Below are 12272 nucleotides of genomic sequence, written 5' to 3' on the forward strand. Positions count from 1 at the left end.
AAATCTATCAGACCCAGAATGATTAAATTAATACTGAGCCAGCAACTATCAATCAAACTGAACCACGTAAAGCCAGACTATCAGAACCACTGGTTTATAAAATATTTCCTGTAATTCATAACATACAGTGGGCTCAAATCCAGTCAGCTTGCCTCACATAGGGTTTCAATACAGTCCAAGGTTCTTGGCTCCCCTGTTTTTGCTGCTTCTCTCTAGGCAGAAAACATAAACTAATTACAGCACTAAGTAGCTTGGTAACACCCACTGCCTGTACTGTCTGGAACCTGAAAACAGGATGGCTGATGATGTGATTTGTTAAGAACTGTGCACATGGATCTGCAAATTTCAGAGGTCTTACTGGTTCCAGACAGGTTGTATCATGTAAGATGTAAGAAAAAGAGAGTTTTCTTATATCATTCTATTAAAATTCCGCCTTGCTTGAAAATACAGGCATGATTACAAATTCCAAAGGTCTTTTCCCATGGCTTTTATGGGTATAAAATCAAAGCAAAAAACTTTCTAGTAATTCTAGCTATAAAGCTAGGAGATGCTGCATATGTGATTCACCTCCTGGGTTGCACTTAGCAACTGTCTGCAGCCAACAAACTCTGAGCCAGATTTCAGTCATGGGGTAAGTGGGCATATTTCCACAGAAATGTTCCTGCAGAACGACAGGGCCAAAAATCAGCCTGGCTGCATCTTTAGAGAACTATAAACAGGATACCCCAGAAGTTTACATGCAAAACATGAATTAAAGAAACATAAATCTTTATTTCCATTTCCTGTTGTATCACAACCACAGAATCAAAATGCTCAATACATAGAGGTAATTGCAGAAATCTCACCAAAGTTACTCCAAGACGACAACCACAACCATACTCAATGAAAATGAATACATGTTAGACAAATAAAATACACAACTAGCAGAAAAGACAAACATTTTTAAAAATTATCATCTCTCATGTATCTTCTTTTTTTTCAGAGCCCAAAGATCACTTTCCTCTCCAGCTACAGGGAAGAGAAGCCCACAATTTCTCATTTCACTGCTCTAACCACCAGGCCCTACTCTCCATTTCTCCACTGTAATTTTGCATCATGCATAAAAAAATTGAAAATTTCCCTTGGATGAAAACGAAAAGTAAAGGCACTAATCTGAAAAGTATAAGGGCAAAAGAGGCAAAGGAATCCTGGACTATGACCCATTTCCCCAGCATTTTTCTGTACTTTACTCACTGAGTGTTTATGTAAATTAAAGAAACTGTTCCAGATCAAAATCTCTTCCAACTCTTTAGCCATTGAATCGGGCACTGAACAACACTGAACAGAGACATGCTTGCCATATGGCACAGCAAATCTTGATGGGTGTTTTCCACAACAACCATGGTACTTTGCACATATCTGACTGACCAGAGAAGGAGCCCTGCTGGATCTCCTCTTTGTGAACAGAGAAGGGCTGGTGGAGGATGTGGTGACTGGAGGCCAACTAGGGCACAGAGATCATGAAATAGGAGAGTTCTCTATTCTTAGAGAGGCCAGGAGAGGGGACAGCAGAACCGACATCCTGGACTTCAGAAGGGCTGACTTTGTCTTGTTTAGGTACCTGCTTGAAAGGATCCCCAGGGAGACTCTCCTGAAGGGTACAGGGGTCCAGGAAGGCTGGGCACTCTTTAAGAAAGAAGTGTTAATGGCTCAGGAGCAGGCGGTCCCCAGGTGCTCTAAGAGAAGCCGATGCCAGAGAAGACCACCCTGGCTGAACAGGGAGCTTTGGCTGCAACTCAGGGAGAAAAGGAGAGTTTACAGCCTTTGGAAGAAGGGGCTAGCCACACACAGTGATTACAGAGAGGCTGTGAGGCTATGCAGGGTGGAAATCAGGAGGGCTAAAGCCCAACTGGAAATTAATTTGGCCTCTGCAATCAAGGATAACAAGAAAAGTTTCTGTAAGTATGTCAGTAGCAAAAGAAAGTCCAGGGAGAGTCCCTGGTAGATGCAGGAGGAAATATGGTAAGAAGTGATGAGGAGAAGGCTGAGGTGCTTAATGCTTTCTTTGACTCAGTCTTTAATAGCAAGGTTAGTTGTATTGAGGGAATCCAGCCTCCACAGCCAGAAGACAGAGACGGGGAGAACGACCCCCCTGCAATCCAGGAGACAGTCAGTGACCTGCTGCATCACATAGACACATGCAAGTCTATGGGACTGGATGGGATACACCCGAAGGTACTGAAGGAGCTGGCTGGGGTGCTCGCCAGGCTACTTTCTATCATTTACCAGCAGTCCTGGCTGACCGGGGAGGTCCCGACTCATTGGAAATTGGCCAGCGTGATGCCCATCTATAAGAAGGGTCAGAAGGATGATCTGGGAAATTACAGGCCTGTCAGCTTGACTTCAGTGCCTGGGAAGCTGATGGAGTAGCTCGTCCTGAGTAACATCACACAGCACATGTGGGACAACCAGATGCTCAGGCCCAGTCAGCATGGGGTTATGAAAGGCAGGTCCTGCTTGACAAACCTGATCTCCTTCTATGACAGAGCGACCTGCTTATTGGATGAGGGAAAGGCTGTGGATGTTGTTTACCTTGACTTTAGCAAGGCTTTTGACACCGTTTCCCACAGCATTCTTCTGGCAAAAATGGCTGCTTGAGGTTTGGACAAATGCACACTTTGCTGGGTAAAAAACTGGCTGGACGACCGGGCCCAGAGAGTTGTGGTGAACGGAATTGAATCCAGTTGGTGGCTGGTCACGAGTGGTGTCCCCCAGGGCTTGGTTTTGGGGCCACTCCTGTTTAACATCTTTATTGATGATCTAGACGAGGGGATCAAGTGCACCCTCAGTCAGTTTGCAGATAACACCAAGTTGGGTGGGAGTGTTGATCTGCTCGAGGGTAGGGAGGCTCTGCAGAGAGACCTGGACAGGCTGGAGCCATGGGCTGAGGCCAACTGGAGGAGTTTCCATAAGGCCAAATGCCGGGGGCTGCCCTTGGGCCACAACAACCCCCAGCAGCGCTACAGGCTTGGGGAGGAGTGGCTGGAGAGCTGCCAGTCAGAGAGGGACCTGGGGGGGTGATTGACAGCCGGCTGAACAGGAGCCAGCAGTGTGCCCAGGGGGCCAAGAAGGCCAATGGCATCCTGGCTTGTGTCAGCAATAGCGTGGCCAGCAGGGACAGGGAAAGGATCTTACCCCTGTACTCGGCACTGGGGAGGCCGCACCTCGATTCCTGTGTTCAGTTTTTGGCCCCTCACTACAAAAAGGACATTGAATGACTCGAGCGTGTCCAGAGAAGGGCAACGAAGCTGGTACAGGGTCTGGAGCACAGGTTGTACAGGGAGCAGCTGAGGGAACTGGGGGTGTTTAGTCTGGAGAAGAGGAGGCTGAGGGGAGACCTCATCGCCCTCTACAGCTCCCTGAAAGGAGGGTGCAGAGCTGGGGATGAGTCTCTTTAGCCTAGTAGAAAGCGACAGGACAAGAGGGAATGGCCTCAAGTTGCACCAGGATAAGTTCAGACTAGATATTAGGAAGCATTTCTTTCCAGAAGGGGTTGTTAGGCGTTGGAATGGGCTGCCCAGGGAGCTGGTGGAGTCCCCATCCCTGGAGGTGTTCAAGAGTAGGGTCAATTTGGAGCTTAACGATATGCTGTAGGTGGGAACAGTGCTAGGCAAATGGTTGGACTAGATGATCTCCAGGGTCCTTTCCAACCTAGATGATTCTGTGATTCTATGACAGGGTAAAGCTAGAATAGTCTCACACACTCTACAGGGTGGTGATGAGGACATTACCCCCAAAGTTGTAGGTTAGATTCCCAAACTGAATTTGAACCCAGAGAAGGATGACAAAATCTCCTCCTGTATCCACTACCTTTTTTATTTTTTAAAAAAAAAAAAGAAAGGAGCAGGTCTTGTTATACCCTTTTGAAAGGAAAAGCACAAATTTGTATCGTAGGGAGGACTGAGACCAAACATAGAGGCTCCTTGCCAAAGTCTTAAGAAAAGTCATTCAGAACAGATTTTAAGACTTTCCCATGCCTTCTATATTTCCTAATGAGCAGCTGGAAGGCACAATGAACAAGCTCACTTCAGACCTCTTCTTGCTAGATGCGCTTGCTGCTTGAACATACCGTCTTAGAAGTCCAGTTCTCATTTTCTTACAGGGCCAGATCTGATACTCATAACATCCACCTTGTTAGTCTATGGAGGAACGTCCTTCTGTTGGGAAGCAGAATGAGTGATGTGGCAGCTCACTGAGCCCCCCGCGTATTTTAAAATACTAAAAGAAATCTGCCTCCAATCATGACATACCTGATTGTCACATTCATCTGGGAACCTTTACAGAAAAAAATTAAACAAGTACAGCCTCTACCAGAAGGTGATAAGTCTTTAAAGTACGTTTTCCAAGAGCAAATACACCCTTACTTTGCCTTTAAATAATCCATCACTTCCTGCTTAACTGAAATTAACACTAGGAGTAAACTTCTGTAAGTAGAGACAGCGTGTGCCACAGCAAAGGCCACCCTTAACTCATCTTCACAATTACAGCAACAAATGCAACCTCCGCAGAACTGTAATCCCATCTAGGACCTCAAATGCCATCATGAATGCCGTGCAGGTAAAAAACACCAAAAGCCGTGCACCAGAACAAATTCACTTGGACAGGGAGCCATCTTCTGCATTCAACCTGCACAGAAACTTTGAAGGTTGCCGCTGACATTTCAAACCAGATGAAGGTCTTGCATTTCCAATGATTACATCAGCTCCTTAACTTCTGCCCAGGACCTTTCTGTTAAGGTCCCTACGCCTGACCTGGTTTCCAGTAGGAAGGGGCTGAATAAGAAACAATCTTGCAGCACATGAATTTCATTGACCCCATTCGCCCATATTAATATCAACAGTTTGTTGATACGCAAAAATTTTCACATTGTATGTTTCTGTAGAGGCTATCAATCTTATCAACACTTTCTTTGCTAGTAGTCTCCTGAAGGTATCCAGCCATGTTTTCTCTCAAAGTCCCTGAATGGGGAATTTGTAATCTAAGTTACTGAGGCCTAAACTAACTTATGCAAACTTCTAACAAATAGCTTCTTATTCAATAAGTGCATATAACGCAGTTGCAACTCCTGTATCTTTATCTGGGGAATTCCATGTGTGTTCAGCAAATACTGAAAATAATGCTGACCTGTCAAATATTGCAACATGATAAAATGTGATACTGAAACACAAACATTTTCAGAGAATTACATAAATGAATAAATTGATGGGTTTCACTCCTGATACCAAGTATACTGTATAACAAGTATATGGCTGAAGGAATGCCTTCAGGAAATGTCACCACTTCTAAAGTGAAAAAAGTACTTTCTTTAGACTTTATAGTAGTTATCTAGTCATCAGTCTTCACCTAGTTACATCACAAGAGCAAAGTAAGAATACCACTAGTCAACAGCCATCTGTAGATCAGTACTCCACACTTATGCAAATGCATCAAGTAAGGCACAGAGAGCATCTCTGCAAACCTGCACAATGCACTGAGCTCAGGAACAGTACTTGAGTCATCAAGACATGTTTCTTTCCCTTAGATAGTGCCTTACTTCTTCCTATTTCTAATCTGCTTAGTATTATAAACCTGCTTCATTCAAGTTAAAGCAGAAATTGAATTAGAATTATAAAACAAAATTCTGCTTTTTTTTTTAAAAAAAAGAGAGATGTTTACATGCATCATGTACATTCAACTGTCATCATTCACAAATCACATGATTTATATATCATACATCTAGACATCTGTATGAAAGTTACTGGTTGCTTCATGAACATATAAAAGCGTGCAGGCTTACAGAGAAATTATGTACAAGTCTTTGAAAACGAGAATCCTGTTGCCATTTCAAACATCCATTAATTATTGGTTATTTTCACTTAGAAGCTGGAATAATTAAAATATTTTAAGTAAGACTGGAAAATTATAACAACCTTGGAGCAACAGTGAAACCCCATTACTGTCAAAACTCTCATAAAATACAGCCCATAATCACAGATAAGAATTGAAACTCTTACAGAGAAAATAAGAACAGTTTTCTACCATACATCATGTATAACATCTAGTTTTTGACCCAAAATAAACAACACAAGCTAGAAAGCCCCTGAATATTCTGAAAAGTAAACACAGAGAATGTTTAAGGCTTCTTTTAAACTGCATTCTGCCTGTAATGTTCTCCTTCTGATACTCTTATCTGTGAAGTCTGGCTGATAATGGCAAAAAAATGTCAACACCCACTGGATTATGCCTTCGTTTGTGGTTTTAGACAGCACTGTACTGTGACTGCCTAAGACCTAATGCTTATTGACTCACTAATACTACAAATCTTTTCCGTAAATTCAAAGAAATAAATGTGTCAATCCTTCGGTTTGCCTTTTCACCACCTTAGAATTTATAACCACCTGCCTCCAGTCTGACATTACCATTTACTTATTTACCTCTAGGACAAAAATCTATCACCAGAAAGAGGCTGAAATGAAGCCAAACCCAGTCCATTTGTAGTCATCTGAACAATTGCCTGTAAACATTCACGGTACAGTATACAGTCACTGGTAAACCAAGCAAGAAATAGGCAACCCATCTCTTTAGACTCTAATTCTACATTACAACGACTTTTAACATTTTGTCAGCCACACACAAGAAGCAGCTCTAAGAGCAACCCCACAATACTTCATGCACAAGGGAAGAGAGACAAAAAATGTTATCATTCATAAAATCCCACAGTTCTCAGACCAGACAACATTTCTGGTGGTTGGCTGCATCTGTAAACAGCCACTCTGTACGTACCTTTTTTGTAATTAGTACATGGGATTAATTTGCCACTTTGTTCAGCAGACTTTAGCTAGCATGCATGACCAATGACAAGAAAGAAAACATCTGCAGAAACAATATATAATAAAGAAGCATACAAAGATGGGACAGTAAGCAAAATAAAGCCAGATCAAGCACCACACCGTCATATATAAAACAAGCTGATTAAGTAAATTGGCCAGATAAGGCAAAATGCCAGACTGAGATCCAGAGCAACAAAAAATCCACAGAGGACTGCAAAGATAATTGTAGAAGCCAGGTGTCTCCCAAAAATACCACAAGTGAAAAAGATTTCTTTCGGTATCAGTGAGTTCAATGATAGCAGATGAGTAACTGAATGCCTACCAGAGGGATCAACCAACACCTTAATAACCAGTCCCAAAGACACAGACTTGCCTCCCTGGCATTCAGTGAGCTCTGGCTGAGCTGATCTGCAGACTGATGGTCTTTTGAGTGATCTTACCCCAGGCACTGGACATGCCTCACTTCCAAGGACTCGACACACTAGTGGCAATTGCTGCCAGAGCTTACAGAAGCAGTAATAAAAACAAAGTGTTTACTTATTTAGTTCTCCTTCTTAATTTTCTAATGCTATTTATCAGGTGGAAACAAAAATAAGAGGATAGCCTAGGTGGTGATGTTGTCCATGTTGCAGAGACAACCATCAAATGCTGCGAAAATAGCAAAACTGAACACCACCATTCCTTTACACAGAGGGCTCTGCTAACACTATTGTGGTAGATGCAGATTAAAAACCTTTGACATAGTAATTCAGTGTGAATTTAAAACTTAGCAGAATCTGACAATTTTCAACTAACTCTATCCTGGCCAAATCTAGGACATCATCATACATAAATACATTCCAAATGCAGTTGAAAAAATAATTCTGCAAACATCATAAAACTGATTAACACCTTTAATATTGCAGCTAGAAAGGATCTTCTAGATAGTGAGCATACCTGCTTTAAACTTCAAGAACAGAAATCACAAAGTTGATGGCATCTAAATTGCCACCAGCCTTTAATCAGCACATTAATGAATACTTCCAGCATATAAATAACAAGTACCACAGAACTTTGCTGATTTTCACATCAATTATCTATAAACCAGAGCCCTATGATCAAGAAGCCACAGTCACCTCTTCCAGCTTCCCAGAAAGAGATTTATTAACAGCACACAATAGCAAGATGTCCTATTCCCAAGACATTTACCACATACTGTACAGGCCACATACTATAATATTATGAAGTAATTAATAACACCTGCACGCAAGAAGAGAGCATGTTTGCTTAGTTTCTAAATCAAAAAAATTTAACAAAACAGAGAGATGGAATGAAACCATTTCATTAGCAGAGAAAATTTGAAAGGACTACACACCCAAAAACTAATCTTGACATGAAAAGGAGATAAAAAGGTCACGGAGTTCACAGGATAAAAAGTTCACATATGTCAATAGCTGAATTATTCTTCTATTTCAGCTCTATCTGTTAGCCTCTCTGAAAGTTCTGGCAGTGAAATAGACCAGCTTTGTCAGTGTTTTGTTTTTGGGGTTTTTTTTAATTAAGTCTTGTCCTTTTAAACACAGAGAAGTATCTGCAGAAATACAGAAAGCAAGACCCACACGCTGAATCTTTCCAGCATCTTCCAGAACACAGCCCAGGCTGTATTCTGGAATGACCAAGACAGTCATTCTTCTTCACCTGGGATTCTCTACTCTGTGCTAAGAAAAGGCCATGTTGTCATCTTAATTATAAAGATGACCTGCACTGGTTCATTTTGAAAAAGGTAAATGAAAGGGAAAGACCCACTAAAAGGAAAAAAAACCTAAAAAATAATTTGCAGGCATGAGTTCACATCCACACAGATCTTCAGCAAAATGTATGTTTCCCATATGCAAATTTCACATACTGCAAATTCCAATCTGAATGTTGTATATACTCAACACTTCCTCCTTCTCTTCCTCCTCTAGTTGGAAGTACCACCTTCCCTTGTCATGGCAAGTATTTTAGTCAAGGTATGCCCACAGGATGCACACATGTGTACACACACAGAGCATCAAGATGTCAGAGATAAGTCTGTTGTGACTGCAGATGATCAAGAACTCAGGAGAAAAAAATGTCTCATTGGTTTAATTCTGGACATTTAACATCAAAAATTTTCAAAGGAAAATCCTAGCTACCTGGTAGCATCTAGATGTGCCAGCCAAGAATGTTGTAAAAGACTATGCTGGAGTTCCTGGTTTGTACTATTTGATCTCAGTCCACTAGGAGACTTCTCTACACCCAGCAGATTAATCTACTTCTGATCCATCCAGCTGAAGCTCAGCACCATCTCCCACATCAGGTAAATCAGATCCTGCAGCACACAACACAAACTGTGCAGCTCACAAGACCCTCTAAATAGGTTGTTTCATCTTTTGAGAGCCATTTTTGTCATGAATACACTACACTCATGCCTAGCCCCAGCAGGAAGATGGGACACAAGACCAACAGCATGATACATGCCCATAAAACGCACTACTGCCATTAAACACCCCTTATGTTGGGTCTGCAGCAGGTCCCCTCCATGGCTGTTCCTTGCTGGCAGCTGCTGTCAGAGGGTGTCACACCCTCAATATAGGCAGTGGAGAAAAGGGTACTCATGGGCAAAGGTGGAAGGAGAAAAGGTACCATTTTTGTGCTCCTCCTGCTATTCACCTTCACTTACAGCTTTCCCAGTGCAAATCAGCCCTCCATGAGGATACCCTTGCTCTCCTTCCTTCTTGCCTGCCTGCTACTGCACAGCCCAGTTCTCATCCCTGCAAAGGAAACGCCAAACTCCTGAAGGTCTCATATCGAGTCAGAAACACCCAGCCTCTGCCCCTCATACAGACGAGAAGAAATCTCAACTAGTGGGTGAAATCTTTCACCAACTGTCCCAGAAACTCATACAAGCAGCGAAGTTGTATACAAAAAAAGTAAGGGGATGACCTTATTGTTACATCGTATTTCCATTAACTCCAGATCCATATAAGCTAACTGAAAACATGCTGCAAAGTGCTACAAGCCTAAGCTTGTTATGCCTCTTCTGCATAGCCGTTACAAGTGAACTCAGCAGAGTTTTATTTGTGCAAAGAACTGAGCTATTGCTAGTTTGTCTCTATTAGCAGGCAGTTCTGAATTTTCTTCCTATAGTCCCAGTACTAGAGTTCGTATTTTTGAAGGAAAATAAAGAATTCATTAACCTTAAATACCTGGAAAAAAAAAATCAAAAAGGTAAACTTCTGAGTCTATTGAGCTTGGAAACACTGCTATTTAGTTTAACAAAGGCACATGCATTTTATATAATTCTTGTGCGTTATCTATAATCTGTGTTCTGATATCCTGCACTTGAATAATGGTACATTCTTAAAGGATCGAGGAAAAAAAGAAGCTTTACAAGAAGCTCCCAAAAGTATTCTATGTGGGGTGAAAGACCACTGAGTGGTAAATATCTCTACCGAAACCTTTTCCTTTAGCAGCACTGTTGTCATCCTGATAGGTATCTTGTAAAAAAGCATGTTTGTTTTTCCTGTCTCATAATAATTTAGCAGTAATTTTATGTTAAAAGAGTATTACCGCAGTTCGGGACCTTCATATCCAGCAAGGCTGTCCTCTTGTTGTTGTCATCTATGCAATATAAATCCTGAGTTTCTGTGTAAAACTTGGCCTCTTGGAATTTCTTGATCCACATAATTTCACAGGAACACTTGAATGGATTGTCCACCAATATCCTATAGCAAAATATAGCAAAACCAATTTATTTAGAATGCAGAATGTCATGCACATAGAAAAAAATGGGGGCAGGGGGAATCCAAGTACTCAGCTGTGTGAAAGTAGAAGTTGAACCCTTCAGTTAAGTAAGACAAGGAACTCAACTTCAGTAACCTCAATGCAATGCAAGCTGTAGGTAGGTAATGGTTTCCATGTAGAGAATGAAGCTCTCCTTGCACCAAGAATCCAGACTGTCATAGATCGGAAAGATCACACAGTGGGCTCGACTACTATCTCCAATTCACTGGTGTAAATCAGGAGTGCATGGAGAATTGGGCTTTCCATCAAGCTGCATTTTATGTCGTGTCAAGCTGAGATCAGCATTCCTCTCTTCTACACTTGACTCTCTGCTCAGCTACCTCAGACAGATCATGCCAGAAATGGTTTACTGCTGTGACGTGGTATATAGAGTCAAACAGCCATGGATTACAGGCAAGCTCTAACAAACTCTAATCATAAAAAAAAGATTTTACCTAACCTTCAAAATTCCATCTGTTACAACACTCTAGAAAACTTACAGTAAAACCCCAGGTAATGTCATGAAAAAAACACTAACTGACAAAATGGCCCTGAAAAAGAAACATATCACCTAGCTATACGGTATGCTGCATGGAATTTAAACCACAGGTTGGCAAATTTACCAAATTCTATTATTAAAATATAATACAACTACACAACAATGTAATGCAATAATGCCCAAGAAGAATACAAACAGAAATATCCCAATGTCTAAATAAGAAGTGACCCAGTGTTATTCTTTCTCCTACTGGCATAGATGAGATCCAGTAAAGCATGTGCAAGTGGCTGTGTAAGGCCTCTCATTACAAGGAGGACAATTGTTCTTTACAAAATTTCATGGGTATTTTCAATGTACAGAAACCAGACTCAAACTGCCCACAGAGTCTATGCTCATAAACACCTGAGGACATGAAGTGTGAAAATCATGAAAAACTCAGCTTATCAGAGCTGTAACCTGTTCTCCCAAAAGCCATCTGCAGTTCTGTGAAGATTAACAGCTGCAGCAATCATTCTCACAAGTGTATGAAGGAGCAATTTGTATTCACAGAAATCATCTGCTGAAATTCAACACCACCACAATATGGACAAGAATTGTTTGTGCAAGACAGAGTATGAACCTAATTAGGATAGCTTGGGTCAAAACCTACAATATGCATTTTCAAAACAGCATACTTACCATCTTCTATTTAACTGTATAATTTCTCTGTAAAAGAGAAATTTCCCTTGACCAGTACTGAGCAGCCCTTTTCTTCCACTGTTTTATTTTGTGTTAAAGCCAACAAGGGAGTTAGGCACATCACAGGCAGGATGCTGCTGGGTAAAGGCATGATGGCCCTTCACATGTGTGTAAAAAAGAATCTGACCTAGTAAAAGTAAATTATGTGTCTTTATCTTGTTTGCTGTAATTTTACAGCTGCAGCTAAAAGACGCCTTTCAAAGTGACATCTCCTTCCCTACAATACCTGGTGAGTATCTCCTACTTCACCCTATCCTGAACTTTTAATCCCTTTATGTTTTGATTTACAAGAGTGTTAACAACAGGACACGTTTGTCAGATTTAGAAGAAGCTCCTTGGAAGGTATTTATGGCATCATTCTTCTCTCAGATTCCCCTTCCAACACTCTTTCTGCTCTTTCT

General features: G+C 41.4%; 1 protein-coding gene across 4 annotated transcripts in view; it reads right to left on the reverse strand.

Moving 5' to 3' along the window:
- NTRK2 (neurotrophic receptor tyrosine kinase 2) overlaps window positions 1-12272 on the reverse strand; it is a 214406-nt gene that overhangs the window by 169111 nt on the left and 33023 nt on the right. For all 4 annotated transcript variants that reach the window (XM_074933115.1, XM_074933113.1, XM_074933114.1 and 1 more), the window contains exon 5: window positions 10422-10576. In XM_074933115.1, coding sequence (XP_074789216.1) covers window positions 10422-10576 — 155 coding nt within the window. The remainder of the gene's footprint in view (window positions 1-10421; window positions 10577-12272) is intronic.

Source organism: Athene noctua, chromosome Z, assembly GCF_965140245.1.
Source record: "Athene noctua chromosome Z, bAthNoc1.hap1.1, whole genome shotgun sequence".
Classification (NCBI taxonomy): domain Eukaryota; kingdom Metazoa; phylum Chordata; class Aves; order Strigiformes; family Strigidae; genus Athene; species Athene noctua.